This window comes from Crocodylus siamensis, chromosome 15 (assembly GCF_052110815.1).
Source record: "Crocodylus siamensis isolate JL-2025a chromosome 15, ASM5211081v1, whole genome shotgun sequence".
Taxonomy (NCBI): Eukaryota; Metazoa; Chordata; order Crocodylia; family Crocodylidae; genus Crocodylus; species Crocodylus siamensis.
This window is the reverse complement of record NC_143409.1, coordinates 40,541,017-40,557,038: the sequence shown is the minus strand read 5'-3', so window position 1 is coordinate 40,557,038 and position 16,022 is coordinate 40,541,017. Positions and strand designations below refer to the sequence as shown.

Below are 16,022 nucleotides of genomic sequence, written 5' to 3'. Positions count from 1 at the left end.
ACCAGTATAATTAGCTGTCTGGATAGGCCCAAAGACTGGGTTTAGATTAGGAGCACTTTCCTGGCATAAGTATACCAGCATACTACCCTGACTGAGGCCTTTGCATCAGCACAGTAAAATAAAAACTTCCCTTGAGCAGAACAGTTCTTTACACTGACGGCTTCTGCCAAAGTCATGCTTCACACTGGGATCATTCTTTATGCATCTGCCCAACACAGTTAACATAAGTCTGCTGCAGAGATGGCTATGTCAAAGAAGAAAACTACTACATATTCCTAATACACTAATTTATCCTCATTCACATAGAGAATTCTCAAAGTGGGAGAAAAACAAAAAAGCTGACCCAGAAAAACAGGATCCCTTAATTCTAGCCAAATATTAACAAAAAAATCAGACCTCAGCAATAACCAGCATTACAGCTATGAATAATCTGTCCACACAGAAGATCTAAAAGATGTTTGGAAGTGCCCTGACTATAGAGGGCTCCTCCTGTATGCCTGCCACGTAGTGAAAAAAATTCTCATGGCAGAATGGGCAAGAATTAGTCAGCAGGACATGGTGGCATGCATATCACCTGTACTGGAGAACCCATAAGATAATGATTCATTTTAGACATACTCCTCTTTTGGTAGCATTTTGTGCTTACATTAAGATTCCAGTGTGCTAAAAAACAACAAATGATTTCACTACATATTTTTCCCCCAACAGTGATCCACCCTTTCTGCCATTTCAAATGCTGAGGGGCAGCAGATATAAATAAGATATCCTAGAGAAGGATATGAACAATTCCATGTAGCCAGGAATGACCAAGAGGTCTAGTTGGCTTTTGCCAGGCATCACCTTTTGTACTAGTACACCAGCCCTGTATGAAAACAGTAACACAGCACTTCCGCAAAACTTTTACTTCATTAGAGTGAATCAAAATCAAGACAGTTTGTTGCATAATGCTCCTGAAGTACTTAAGCAGCAGTTGAAGCCTGGTTCAATTTTTGTTTCATTCTCTTTAATTCTGGCCCAAACCTTGGGCCAAGTCAACTTGCATTCACTCCAACAACCAGTTGGCATGGCCATGCTGCAGCATGAGTCACAAGCTACAGCCCAGTTAGGTACATGGCTGTCACAACACTAAAAATGAAATAGGGGACCTAGCTCTCCTCACACTAACAGCACATTCACCTTTTCCATGGAATAAATTGACTACTGTATGAAACGCATTTTCACTCATTTTCCTTACCACTAGCATAAAAGAAAAACAACACGATGTCAGTAGCAGCCGACAACGGGGTCACCAGCACTCCACAGTGCCATTTTGTGGTAGCAACACAACATGCTGCTTCTCAAGCTGTTTGTAAAATAACTTGTGAGAACAGGACAGCCAACCCAGCAATGTCCTCGGATTCTCCCACATACGATGTACTCAGACATCCACCTGCACACAGCCTGGATATAAAGGCTGAACTAGAACAACACTATTGCTTTCCTAGAATTTTTGTTTGTGTGCAACAACCCACATAGGGCCACATCAATGGTCCAAAACTCCTCCAACTTCTTGATTACACCACCCTGTAGTGCTTTATAGTCCATACACAATGCCATCCAGTACCCCGTCCCCCTGCTTACAAGTACAAATAGAAACAGCATTCTTTCCTATGCTTAACTACAATAATAATTTATTTGGTCATTTTCATTTGTTCCAAGAAAGCGTACCTATGCAATTTTAAAAAACACAAAACCAAAAAATAAAAGGAAAAACCTTGCTGGGATTGTAGCAGTGAAGTGCAGTGACGATTCATAACAAGTTCTTGGCTTTGCAAGACTGTTTTTTAAGCATGAAGTGAGGGCAGGACAGGGCCAGTCTGGTTTTGCAACAAGCCCCAAAACCCAAAACTGCTTCAAGGTGCAGCCAATGCTCCTGATCACATAAGCACCACAGCAGAGATTCAGTGAGACTGGAAATTAATTTGAAGCAGGTTCAGATGGCAAAGCTGTGCAGGTTGGGAAAAGACCGTACCTGAACGGATCCTCCATGCCGATCCGCAGCCAAGTGAGATGTCAGGTACGAGGTATTTGTCTGCCGGCTTGGCTGAATCTCCCACTCTCCTCGGCGATCTGATGATGCAGTCTGCTCAGGCATTCGAGATCATGAGAGCAAGAGATGGAAGGAAAGGTAAAGATGAGCCCAGGCAAAGCAACGGATATGTATTAGTGGGGTTAGTTTATTTGGGGGGGGGGGGAAGCAAAGCATTTAAAGAACGTTTAGTTTGGTTATAAGTCCCTTCCACCACATGTGCTAAATCATTGATTTAAATGCCAAGAGCAGTAAATGCTGGAATAAATTCATTCTTCCTCAGTCCCGTGAATGGAGAAGCAGAACTCACTGAAATCCTGAAAGTTACTTCATTGCAAGGTTTCTCTAACTTTTTTTTTTTTTTTTTTTTTTTTAAACAGGAATTGTACACCAGTGACAAAGCCTGACAGGACATGGACATGAAGATCTCTCACCACAGTGGGGACAGACAAGTTGTGTCTCACTCTACATTGTATCTTCAGCAGAGGACTAAGTCCTGACTATTATAGAGCAGAGCCATTTTCCCCAGAAATACAGAAGGAACAGAAACCCCACCCACTTTGCCCAAAGATGTGCAAGGTTCTCTCTTCTTCCCCCCGCCCTTGAGAATGACATATGTCAGAACACCAGCTTTCTAGCACACTTTCTTCCAAATGCAGGCACAAGTGCTAATCAGAGACTATAAACAGTTGCTGTCGGCTCCCACTACTTAAGCAGGAAGATCTCTTAGCCCAGGAGTTCCCAATTTGTGGTACATGTACCACCAGTGGTACACATTAAGAGATGTATTATAATTATATGATAAAAATTTGCTGGTGGTACTTAAGGCTGCATTATTTTAAATTGGTGAGGCACAGTCTGTCAGAGTTTGGGAACCACTGCCTTAGCCTACATCAGAAGTCAGTTCTGCCCCTAGCACACATGATACCAAGAGCCTGCTCCATCACAGCACATCCTCTGTGCCCTGAAGCACAAACGCCAGTTCTTCTGTGGAATTAGAGCAATATGTTAAAAGTAAAAAAGGAACACTGTTAGCACATGCTCCACCAACAAAAACTTGGTTAGTTTTTCTCAATGTGCCTTAGTTTTATTCATCTAACTCAGGGGCAGGCAATTATTTTGGGCAGAGGGCTGCTTACTGAGTTTTGGAAAGCCATCAAGGGCTGCATGACGGGCAGCCAGGGGCAGATGAATATTAATTTTCAAAATTTTTTAAGGGCCGCATGGGCCGGATAGAATGCCCTGGCAGGCCACATCCATCCTGCATTGTGCCCACCCCTGATCTAACTGCAGAAGCTAGTGTAAGTGAACAGTAGAGTCTAGGAACAGTAGCCTTTGGGAAGATGCAAGCTACATCTAAAGAGTTAAAAATAAATAAATATTTTTTTAAACCATGGATCATGGTATTTCCATCCCAAGTGCACACAGGTCTTGGACCCAAATTAGCCCATACAAATTAACAATGACATACCTCTGTTTGGCACACACCTAGCAATAACTTCTTTGCCAGGAAGCTAAATTCAGGTACAAGAACAACAGAGTTGAAATTTCCTATATTAGAGAGACCAAGTCCAACTCGCTCAAATGACTCTCACAGCTCAGTAGTACACTTAATGACAGTCACTCAGAGAAACATAGAAACATCTCAAGTCATCAGAACAGTCTCCAACAGAAGTTCTTCTAATGCAAGACACTAGTAGCATTCCTTTTGTGGGTGTCACATCAGCTACATGGCTATTAGGAACATAGATGCAAGACTCATTCTAGTTAAGTTATTTCCATCCTTTGTTTCTTAAAAGGGAAATATGAGCAAGACTCCAAGATTGTTACTTTTGTGGGTTCTGTCATAATAGAAGCTAATCAACTAAGCATAATTGAAGCTGCAAGATTGTTTGCCTTGGATTGGATGCAGACACTGGGACACTTCTGCTTTGATCTGAGAAGTTGATAAAATGGATGCAAATAAGGATTGCAGACTTGAAGCTGCAGTCAATAAGTCTTTGCAATCTTCAGTTGCATCCATATTATCCAGCTCTCAAATCAAGGCAGAAAAGTGTCTCAATGTCAGTTTAAACCCTGGAAGTTTTCAGATTTCCAGTACATGAGTAATTATGCCTAACTTCAGAAAAGTAAAATGAAGAAAAATGCTGAGCACAGTATGAACCAAGAACAACTGTGAGCTCTAAAGAGGCAGAGGACTCATTGTCCTCCTTGAAAACGAAAGAATATCCCTTACAGTTTCAAAAGTTAGCTGTAGCCAGAAGAAAACTTATGAAAGCCAGTCATGAAGTATGAAGCAATTTACAATCCGTAGCGCGGAGAAGTCCTTTTTGAAGCACAAGGACATACAAATTCCTACACTGTTGAGAGCTAGAGATGAATTATTACACTATTTTGGCTTTAGGTAACATAGTTGTGATAAACCTGCTCCACCATTCTCTAGCAGATGAAGGCATAGGTGGACCCAGGATTTTGAGAAGTGAGGTGCAGGGGCAGCACCTGGTGCTGGCTGGCACCCCTCTGCTGTCAAGATAGGCACCACACTGCAGGGGCAGCAGACAAGGACTTTATTTTTTCTTTTCTTTTTCCAAGCCCCCAAATAATACAAAAATTCCCTCTGCTTCCCTTCTGTGCTTAATAGCACCTCCCCTCCCCTCCTTCCTTGCCCTTTCTACTTAAGTTTCTCAGCGCAGGAAGGGCAGACCTGCCCCTGGCTGCCTCTGTGCTGGCCACACCTGCCCCACTCCAGCAGGGGTAGTGGAGAGCAGCTCTGCAGGGAGTAGGGCGTGACTGGGGAGAGTGGTGGGTTCCCCCTTCCTGTACCTTCCAGGCTGGCACGGAACCCTCTAACCACTGCTGCTGTCTCCAGTTGAGCCCAGCTCCCCTCACATGGTCAGCAGCCCCAAATGGAGTGGCTCTGAGGCTATTCCATCCCTGGGTCAGCTGGGGACTGTGGCAGCTCTGCCCCCCTTCCTGTGCCTAGATGTGTAAGTGTGGGGGGGGGGGGGGTGACTGCCGAACACCGGGGGGGAGAAGGAAAAGGGTGCAGGGATTATTACTCATTTCAGGGACCTAAGAAAAAGGTCCATGGCTGCTGCTCCTGCAGCATGGTTTAGACCAGGGACGGGCAAGTATTTTGGGCAGAGGGCCACTTACTGAGTTTTGGCAAGCCATTGAGGGCTGCAGGATGGGCAGCCCAGGGCAGATAAATATTCATTTTCTAAATTTTTTTTAGGGGTCCCACGGGCCAGATAAAATAGCCTGGCGGGCCACATCTGGCCCCCAGGCCGCATTTTGCCCACCCCTGGTTTTGACTCTGTAAGGGGACCCAGGCATCCAGGGCTGCAAGGAACTGGAGTTGTTGAGCTACACTCTAAAAAGGGGAGGGAAAGGGGGTCCCACTATGCTACCACACCCCTTAAACCCAAGCCTGGATAAGGGTTATGTTCTCTGGACTAAAGTGGAAGAAACCAAGTCAGAGGCATTTTGCAAACATTTCACTTGAGATCCATTTAATGGGCATTGAAAGTTTTCTGCACACTACTGGCAGCTGCTGTAGGAAGCATAGGATAAGCCAGAGCTGCTTGAGAGTAAACTGTTTGCTGACCCAAACATTAACAGAAACTTAAGCAAGCATCTTCAGCGTTTATCTGTGGTGTGAATACAGTGGGCCAAACAGAATTGCTAGTTCGTTATACTTTGCCAAAACAGGTGAAATAAAGTTATGAACAGGCAGGTTTCTGCTGTAGAAATAGTTCTCTGTGGCAAAAAAAAAAAAGTTTTTTTTAAGGGTAAATATCCTAATCATAGAGAGCTACAGAGTGCCCCAATAACAGATTTCACTCAGCATATCTAAGATAATGCAGAGATCATCCAAACACGTTTCCAGTTCCATCTCACTCCTTGCTTTTTGTTCCATGTCCTTTGTGCACTTTCAGAAGAACAGAGGGGAGGTTCACATATACAAGACTGCAGAGGCAGGCAAGGCTGCTGGCCCAAGTTTCTCTGCAATGGCATTTGGCTAATTATCAACATACCATCATCTGGCTTCTGGGGGCTACCAGTGTGCATCAAATCTCAAAGCCACACCGTTTGTGGTCTTCTGCTAAATAAGGAACCACGAGGAGAGCAACAAAGAACAAATGAAGCTGCAAAGAGAGGAAGATAGCAGGAAAAAGGACAGAAAATGATGGCCATAACTGAAAAACAGCACGTCTTCAGAAGCTAATTCTAGTCTTAATTCCACGGTCGAATTCGTTTCCTGAGGCCAGATTTTGACATGAAATCTGTAATAGTTTGACACATGAGGCGAACAGATACAGACAGGAAAGCTGCAACGTGCTTCCAGAAAACTGAACCACAGTGGAAGTGAATGAATTGGTTCTAAACAGCTGGTCTTCCCTTGCCATGTCATCCTGAGGAATAAGCACAGAGTGCTGATCTCTCCATGAGTGCAAAACTAGTAGCTCTCTCCCAGGCTATCTGCACTTTCTCAACAACACAAGCACAAATCATAGCAAGGAAACTGCATTTATTAAAGAAAACTCTTCCCCAATGGGTATGAGAGAGGTTCCATCAGACAAAGCAGGAAACACTTCCATGAAAATAAAGGTAAAGGTATAAAACTACGTGCGTTCTGCCAACGTACTAAACAATACACAAGGCTTCTGGGACAGTGGCCTCTAGTGAAGAACAGGCAAAAGCTCCTCATCTCTTCTGAGTTGAGAAGGGAGTCATGGCAGTGAGTTTATCTACACTTATGTAAACATCCAAGATAGGGAATGGGTTAAATTGTAACATAACTCCTGCTACTTTCTGGTCTGAGGGCAATTTGGTTAGGTTGGAAGCAGCTGAAAAAGTGGGTCAGCTGCTTACAACAACACAACAGGCTACACAGTCTGCACCTCTGAATCTCTGTGGAGGAGGAAGCATAGGGGTCTCATCCACTTAAGTTGAGAGCTGACCATAAAGTGGTAAGGGCTCCAGCTAAAAGATCTCCATTAAATAATGTTCCATTATTGAAGATCACCATTAAATAATGATCCTATTTGACTTGGCTTTGCTGCAGCTCTTCGGTTGGTCTGAAGTACATTTTCCCAACTTGATGCATTGTCGTTAAATTTTTACCAAGCCCTGTTGTTTAGAGGATTTAACATTACTTTAGTATGCATCTGTGCCAGCATATATCCTTTATTTAAGGCAGTAGCTAAGACAGTGCAGCAGTATGGAAGGAAGCACAACACTAGAGCAGCTAGGATGAAAGATGAAAGACAACAGGTCAACACCGAGCCAGCATACCACTTCTGTGAAGTTTGGCCAACCAGATTTTTTTTGGACATTACCCATTAGCACCCAGAAACCCAGTCAAAGACAAGGGCTTCATCACTGTTCACATGTACAGCCAAGTGGGACAGGGAAGAAAGGAGTTTGGTACCACGAGGTCTCAGTTCATCACTGCCTAATCACTGCAGACTGAATTCCTGACACCTCAGCTTTATTTCCCATTCTGTACCTACTGCCTTCAGAAATCCCATCACTTGAAAGCCATGTTCTTGGTTTTAATTAGCATCTTCTCCCCAGGAGAATGAGTCATCTATTTGCTGTGAAATCCCTCTACCACAAAGCACTAATTTCCCTGGCTCAGGTGCCCTTTGTGAAAGAGGAAGAGAGGCCTCAAGGAGCCCTTCATCAGCTTATTAAAATGATAAACACTACTACCTACTACCACCCCACCCCACCCCCCCAGTTTCCATAAGAAAGTGCTCCCTGACCAGTCAGCTTACAAGATCTCTTAACAGCATACACATCCCCAGCACAGTTTTTCCATGAGGAGCACTTCCCACTGAGTGCACAGCTCACATCTCTTCCACCAAGTCTAAGTGGCAGTTTCCAATTAAAAGTGCCTGCAGAGCCCATCTGGAATAGCTAGGCCAAGACAAACGGTTGAGCTCTCAGAACCATCATTCTTCTGAAGATATTAATGGTTAAAACCATGTAGATTTAAAAGTTACTACTGGCAGTGGGCACGCAGAACAGTCCATTTCATCTTGCCTGTGCTGGGCAGGTTCTTACATAACCCATAGCATGAGAGCACCTTCTTCTACTGCAGTAAGGACCAACTTTTTTTGACAGGCATGCCACAAATGAGGCTTGCCCCCTCCAGGAATGTCGCTCTCAGCCTATTCCTTTGCTCCTTTTGTTGTTTGCTTTCTGCTCCCAGCCCTGCTCCCTGCCCCTTCCCTGACCTGTTTCATGCCACACATACAGGCTGCCTGTGCCACTTGTGGCACATGCCACAGGCTGGCCAGCCCTGTTCTAGTGCATCAAAAACGTGACTAATGGGGTTACAGGTTTATCCTTTCACCCTCTCTTCAGGGGGACAATATTAGGCTTCAGTTTCATTTCATTTTGATATAGGCTTTAAGTGTCAGAGAAATGCACCTTGAACACAGTGAGGTTTTTTGGTGACCCACTGGCCCATTCCACATTTGCAAGTCACACAGGCAGTGTCTCCATTAATATCTTAATCATGTGCACCTGGCTGTGGCTGGCTGTATAAAAGCAGCCCCGGTTACCAACTTACTGGTTCAGTTTGCAGGATGGAAACAGCAGGGGGAGCTGTGAGACAGAAGAGAGCAGCGCTGCAGGTCAGCACCTGACACTGACAGAACACACTTTCCCAGACACCAAAATTCAATTAAATATTCCAAACTTAAACCAACTCTGAAGAAAGCAAGAAACAAGTAGAACAATTTTTTGATTTCTGTGGAAAGCAGATATACTGAACAAAGAGACCGAAGATGCACACTGATCCGAGTAAACAAGCTTTAATCTGGAAGGTCTGTGAAAGATCAGAGAGGGTTTCATCCAGGTAATGCAGAAGATAAGCAGTGAAACTGAGCTAGCCAGTTAAAGAACACAGTCCAGTACCCTGCCTTGTTACACAGCAGAGTTACTGTCTCAAGGTGTGGAAGATTACCCCTATCCTGACTGCAGAAGAACAAGCACAAGGTCTCAGTGTCACTGTTCAAACGGGATAAAAAGCTGAAGGCCAGGCAGTTACACACACACACACAGGAAAGGGGAGAGGAAGAAGAGAATGAAAAGGAGTCAAGTTATCTTTGAGCAAACTTGTCGCCCCTTCAACTAGCAGATCCTGAACCTCACTGAGAACTAAAACAGGAGAATCTGCAAAAGGAAGCAGAATGGGAAAGTTAATCAGGCTCCTCAAAAGTTACAACACCCCCATTTTAAAAACTTTCAGTCTGATTAGATCTGCGGCCATCTTGTCTCACCTTCCAGATAGCCAGTCAATGGTGACCCTATGGTTTCCGAGTCAGAGGTGCATAACAGTAAGAGAAAGACTAAATATACTCTTACTGGCTTCATTGTTTAAGATGCCAAAGCAGGAAGCATTGCCAGCAGCTGAACAAGCAACTTGTGCTTCAACTCCTTTAGACAGCAATTAGAAAATGGACTTGCTATTGGTTCTCTAAAGCAGGTCTCTTCAAACCCCTTTTGATTAAATCCTTCTGTCACCACTTGCTACTGTCAAATTGAGCTCTTGCTTGCTTCTGGAGTGTCACCCAAGTACAAGCAAAAACTTCTGTAGAAGCACTTTCCTTAACATGCGTTTCACAGCTATGAAATTTAGAAGCTACTGCAGGTATCCCATAAGCCTGTGTATTAGAGAGGTGAATGGGAAACAAACCCTACAAGAAGTAGTTTCCCGTCTTACAGGCAAGACTACTACATCATACTCTGAAACATTATCTTACTCTTTTAACAACAGAATACACACCTCTCTGCCTTGGAGCTTAAAGTTTGCCTAAATTTGAAAAAAAGGCCAAGAGAGCTAGGCCAGTGGCTGACACAACACATCCTTTGAGGGATTAGGAATGGACTCAAGTCACACCATCAGAGCTGAATAATATGACATACTGCAGGAGAGATGCGCACAGGATTTGAGAAGGGAAGCTTCCTATTGAAACCCCAAATCACCCTCTTGCTGGATGCTAATTCAGAAAGCAGCACTAGCTTCTGAAGAAACTTAAACAGCCTATTCCCTGCAACATAATAAGCAACATGACTAGCTATCCAGAGGAAACAGCTACAGATAATGGGACCTGTAAGACCTTGCCTAGTCCCAGTGCCTTTAGTGGAATGCCAGAGATTGTTAAACAGGGTCTCCTAATTGCATGCTTGGGAGTAAAAATAAAACAGTTACCCTTGGAGTTCAAGAAGGGTCACAACCCAAACTCACATGCCTTGATTCCATTGCCCTAGAAGTCTCTTTTTTCTAGTGGATTTCTGCAGAGAAATGATTTGCACAGCATTTTAAAAGGATCATCTCTTGGAGGAGGAATTGTTATGCTCTTGCAAGACACAAGAGATTATGAATTAATTACTTCCCAGTCAAATGTTTGAATGATACCTCAAAAGCTAAAGAGATATGCTGTTCACTTGCCACAGCATACAAGAATTACAGCAGGGGTTATTTATGGGGAGAAAGGAAAAGACAAAACAAGAATGACACATTCATGCAGCATCAGGACGAGACACAACTTTCTTTAATGGATTAGAATTACATAAACTAATATACCTGAAAAAATAAGCTAGGCGTCTTATGGTCAGTTAGAAGTAAACAGGATGCACGTACACCTACTATCACTCAACATCAATGTGTTGGCTGGAACAGGCAGTGAAGTGGCCATCCAGATTCACCCAGCAAGAAGCATTACAGTGTATTAAATACATGGAGGCAGGTTACTGTGCTACCTGCTAACAGTGATCTGCACTAAGAAGCATACATAAAAAATGCTCAAAACCAAAGAGGTAAGTAATCCAGTTTAAAAAAAAGACACCCCTCCCCCCCACACCCACACTTCCAAGGAAGGAAATTCACGTTTAACAGACAGCTTTAGAAGCATTCATATTCTAAGTCAGGAATTGGCAACCTATTGCCTGCAGGGTCATATCCAATCAACAGAACTATTAGATCCAGCCTGAGGAGCCCGTGGGGGCTTCAGCAGCACTCCAGCAAGAGAGAGCGTCAACCATGCTGCAGCCAGGTGGCAGGGAGTTTGCCCACACTGCAGCTGGGCAGTGCTGGCCCACACTTCAGACCTGAGGTGCATCATTCCAGATCACTACTAGAGAAAGCTGCCAACTGCTAGTCTTAAGTTTGTTGTACTTTTACTCACTGGATAAATGCAGGACAAGAGTGCTGGGCCAGGACAGGTTGCCACAATCTATTGTAAAATATCACAAACACACACACAAGCAGCAGCAAACAAGAAATGGATTGAGGACAATACACATGCAACAACTTGGCAACCAGGGAGAGTAAGCCCAGACCTCTTCTCCACTGTTCAAAGTGAAGGGTATCAACAAGTTTCACCAGGAACCAGCAGAAAATACCATGTTTTTGGATTCCTCAACAGCAGCAGGATATAAAAAAAACAAAAAAACAAAAAGGAAAGAAACTAGGAAATTCAAACTTATGTGCTTGGGAACAGAACCCAGCAACCTTAGATGAGAAACTGAAATCGCTTTCATGAGCTGAAAGAAAGAAGTGACCCACTTCAGATTGTATTTCCTTAAAGCATAACACCTAGGTCATGAGCCTCCTCAATTGTACTGGGATAAACAGCACTTCAGGAATTTGTCACTTGCAGAAGACAAAACTAGGTTCCAATTGTCTCCTAGACTTAAAAGGAAATGCATTTGCTGGAGATGGAATAGGTGTCAACCCCTAGGGTGGGTCTCCAGACATCTAGCAGGTAGACAGAGAGTGGAATAAACAGGCTGGGACAAGCACTAAAAGAGGAACATTCAACAGCAACAACATTAGTAGTAGTAGTAGCAGTAGTAGTAAGTGACGCACCTGATTTCGAAGAGCCTGCTGCTGTGATGGTCGTTCCCTATGTACATGGCTGTCTCGGGTTATTGCAGATGCTCCAGAATCTACATGAACGGACCCCACTGGAGTAGGCTAGAAAATAAAGTGCCCGTTGTACACTGAAACCAATGCCATGGTTAGACTCCACTCCCCCCCCAGGCCTGCATAGTCTTTACCACAATATTAGCTCACATGCTGTGTAAAACCAGGAAAATTGAGGTAAAAAATATGGCATTAACACCAAGGGAGATGCTGTGAAATTTCTAGGGGACTCAAGGGCTTGCTGGACACTAGACCTGTTAACATCTCATGCAAAACTGGAAACTGTTATGCACATTAACCCTCACAGAAAGGTTACATTTGACCTAAATATGATAAACAGACTTGCATACAAGGATAGAATTGTATAGGGTTTTCTCCAGATCTCACAGTCTTCCTATTTTTAAAATTACATTAGCATAGAAACAGGATGTGTTAATTAAGGTTTCATCTGCTCTGTTCCCACCTAAAATCATAATCCTTGCCTGTAACATCATAATCTCCATAGCAACCACTGGTGTGTTGATAAGGAGTATGTGATAGAAAGTTTGCCTTGAAACAGGCTTTCTTCCAGTTGCTTTGGTAATAGAAAGGTAAATGAGGGGGGAAAGTGATTTATAAAGGGAAAAACAGAATCCTTTTGAAAGGAAGCTACTGGTCGGTGCTAAGTAAACATAAGAAACGTCATATTAGCAAGAAAATAACTGGAGCAGAATGACACCACAGAGTAAGGGACAGGCTAGTTGCCTTGGGCACACAATGCCCTTTGCTTGGACAAATACTAGAATGACTTTTGTGTAGATGCACTTCTCAGATTTCCTGACAGGGCACAGGAGGTCTCTTGGTAAGGCTTCTTTGCAACAAAATTTAAAAGCACTGTATCAGGAACAGAGGTCGCAAAGTTCAGTTAGATATTGCCTGACCACTCACTAGGTTTCAGCTGCTAAGTGACGATTTTGAACAAGGGAGAATTGATAGCATCAATGCAAGAGAGATCAGAAACGCAGAATTTAACAGCTCCAAGCCATGAGTGGTCCGCATTTCAGTCTTTCCCCTAGGACTCTGATCACAACAGCACTATGAAAGAGTGGGCGAGACTTCCTCTGGCCCAATCAGGTGGATTTACTTGTAAACTAGGATCTCTCATTGTTCTATGGATGGGAAAGATTTTTCTTGTTGCTAAAGCTTATTAGCATTTACATGAACCCTACTAAAAAGCTGCAATCTAATTATTGCTAACACATGGGTAGATGTAACTAGTTAGATTGTCACGGGACAAACAGGCCATGAAGGATAGAACCCTAAATGTATCCAGGCCTGATTGAGAAGGATTTTGCTGGCAACATTAAATTTGAAAACCAGATTTGCCAAACAATTTAAGATACAGTAATTATTTGTGACTTCATGTACAATGAAGTGCTGCCACAGCACAAGCTTCCATAGATCATTTTAATATGCACATCATTGTGTTAAATATGCCAGCTGTTCCCCTGCTAGTGACCTCCATTGCCATATGGACAAAAATCATGCGAGACTGCCTCACTGCAGCATGGTCAGCATGAGAGAGTGCACACACACAAGAGAATAATGCACTATGCATTATTCAGGTGGTACCCAGGCATTACACAGAACCTATGAATCTTGACACAAAATTAAGGAGGGACGAGTTAAAAGGGAATCAGGAAGGGGAAAGATCTTAATCAGCTCCAAGAGATGAAGAACATTCCCAACACTTATTATTATGCCTAGTTTTTCCTGACAATATGCTGATGACAGGGATAGTAAGCCTATTTGATTTCTTAAAGAAAGTCACCTCACTACACAGAGATACGCCCCCAAAACACCTTAACACAAGGTGTAGGATAACATTGTGTCAGCTGCTCCACTTTAAAGTTCCCATATGCACATTATTACCCATCAGTAGATGAAGGGTAAGATACCAACTTGCTTTATTTTCTATTTACCATGGAATAAAGAGCATGCAGACTGGTAGTTATTGAACAGTACTGCACAATGAAACAGCCACCTGGTAGGGGGATGTAGTAAATTGTACATCCATAGCCTGAGGTGTTTCATTACAGTACATCACTCAAATCATCATCCAGACTGTCGGCTAGAATATTTAATCTTAACTACTTGGGAAATCATGGTCATTTTGAATAGTCCAAGGAACAATTCAGTAAAACTGCAATCCATGTGATGCATTGATGAAGAGACCATTTTACCTACAGACTGAACTGTTAAGCCTGGATGCACAGGTTACTTGCTGTACCTACCACTAGTGTGAAAGGAGTAAACTGCAGCAAGTGCAGCCAAGAATGCAGAGAGCTATTTTCTTAGAAAAACAGAATATGGGTGGGGTTTTTTTGCAAGCAACACTTACAATCGGCCTGCCAACCCAGTCATAAGCATAATCAAATGTGTAGCCTTTCTTTTCAAATAGGTCTGTGAAGATGTTTCGTAAATAATCGTAGTCCGGTCTTTCAAAGAAGTCTAATCGCCTGACATAACGAAGGTATGTAGCCATCTCCTCTGTTGAAAAAGGAGGGGAGGGAAGGGGAAAGAAACAGCATCAATATCCTTGTCCAGATAACAACAAAAGCAGCACACAGCAAAATTGATTCCTACCCACATCAGGTGTATGTGTGGATTAAACAATCTTGTTGTGTAAAGTGGGGATGACAAACTTTTGGAGGAGTTCGGCCCTCAAGAACCTCGATATGGCCTCCCCAGAACAGTGGGCAAATCTGGCTCTCCAGTCTTCAGCAGTAATGACAGGAAGTGTATCTTGAACATAATCACTGCTTGAGGCAAAGTACATACACAAGTTAAACCGGGATATCAAACTCACCTTATGCTTTGAGCTGGATACACACTGCAGGGCTCCTTGCAGGGCAGCTATGCCCTGCAGCACATGGCCGCTGCTCTGGCTCTGGCCCAAGACATACAGCAGTGAAGGCAGGGAAAGCACAGTGGTGGTGGTAGCAACAGGCGAAGCAGCTTCAGGGTGACCGGGGTTGTATCAGTCTATGTTTGCACTGTCACCAATCATCACATCCCCTGGACCTATCAGGTTATGCAGGAGGGCACTCTCCGTGGCTGCAGCCCCAAACTTCTAGTTGCTTACTTGTAGCCCAGCAGGTCAGAAAGAGCAACTCCACAAGCCACATCTGGCCTGCAGACCATACGCCTGACACCCCTACATTAATCAATATACACAAAAGCCTCACCGGCTCAAACATGTATGCAACGTCTTCTCCATACAAAAGGAAAAGGAGCAGTGCTAGTCTGATGCTAACAAAGGGGCCATGAAGCAGCTTGTTGTTTCCTCCCACTTAATATGCTAATAAATCATAGCTGTATTCCTTCAGACCTACAGGGCTTCCCAGAGAGCCACTCCGCAGTGTTCACTTACGCAAAAGAGATACAGTATCTGTTGAACGATGGAGTATAATCTCACCCCTCTTTCCCTTTGCAGAGCTGAGGCGTAGCCAGGTGCTCAGCCAGTATTAACTGTCACAGCTCTACTGAGCCATAATGATTTACAGAAGTTGAAGATATGAACCTGCATATCAAACACAGATCTCTGACAAGGTAGTGCACAGCAGTACTCACTACCTTACCAAGTCTGCCCATCTAATACCATGCTTTTTACTGTTTATTCCCACTTCAGTCTCCAGGGCATGCCCGAACCTTTCCCCAAAAATCTAGCAAGATATTCCTTCCATTACAAAGTCTTTCAATGTTTAATGAGTTCAGATTTTTATTCCAAAACAGACCCCACTTTAGATTTGACTTCTTTCAAAGGAACACACCATAAAAGTGCCTTGACTGCCTTACCCAATCCTACCTATTTTTTTTATCATAACATTTTAAATTGTATTCTATACTAATTATTTGAAACTGAAGTTTCCAACCTGCTTTAGACTCATGCTGTCCTCCTGGGAGGATTTCATTTTTAATTCAAGTACATAAACTCTATTGTATATACTTTCATTTAAATTTGTGATTTTT

At 43.4% G+C, this 16,022-nt stretch overlaps 1 protein-coding gene across 6 annotated transcripts in view; it reads right to left on the bottom strand.

Annotated features, from left to right (window-relative positions):
• CSNK1G1 (casein kinase 1 gamma 1) overlaps positions 1 to 16,022 on the bottom strand; it is a 171,075-nt gene that overhangs the window by 13,887 nt on the left and 141,166 nt on the right. For 4 of the 6 annotated variants that reach the window (XM_090029370.1, XM_090029373.1, XM_090029371.1 and 1 more), the window contains 3 exons: positions 14,392 to 14,540; positions 11,955 to 12,062; positions 2,012 to 2,122 (listed from right to left, as the gene is read on the bottom strand). In XM_090029370.1, coding sequence (XP_089885496.1) covers positions 2,012 to 2,122; positions 11,955 to 12,062; positions 14,392 to 14,540 — 368 coding nt within the window. Of the gene's footprint in view, positions 1 to 2,011; positions 2,123 to 7,834; positions 9,257 to 10,331; positions 10,379 to 11,954; positions 12,063 to 14,391; positions 14,541 to 16,022 lie in introns of those variants that run through there. The other 2 variants (XM_090029374.1, XM_090029372.1) reach the window with 2 other exon arrangements.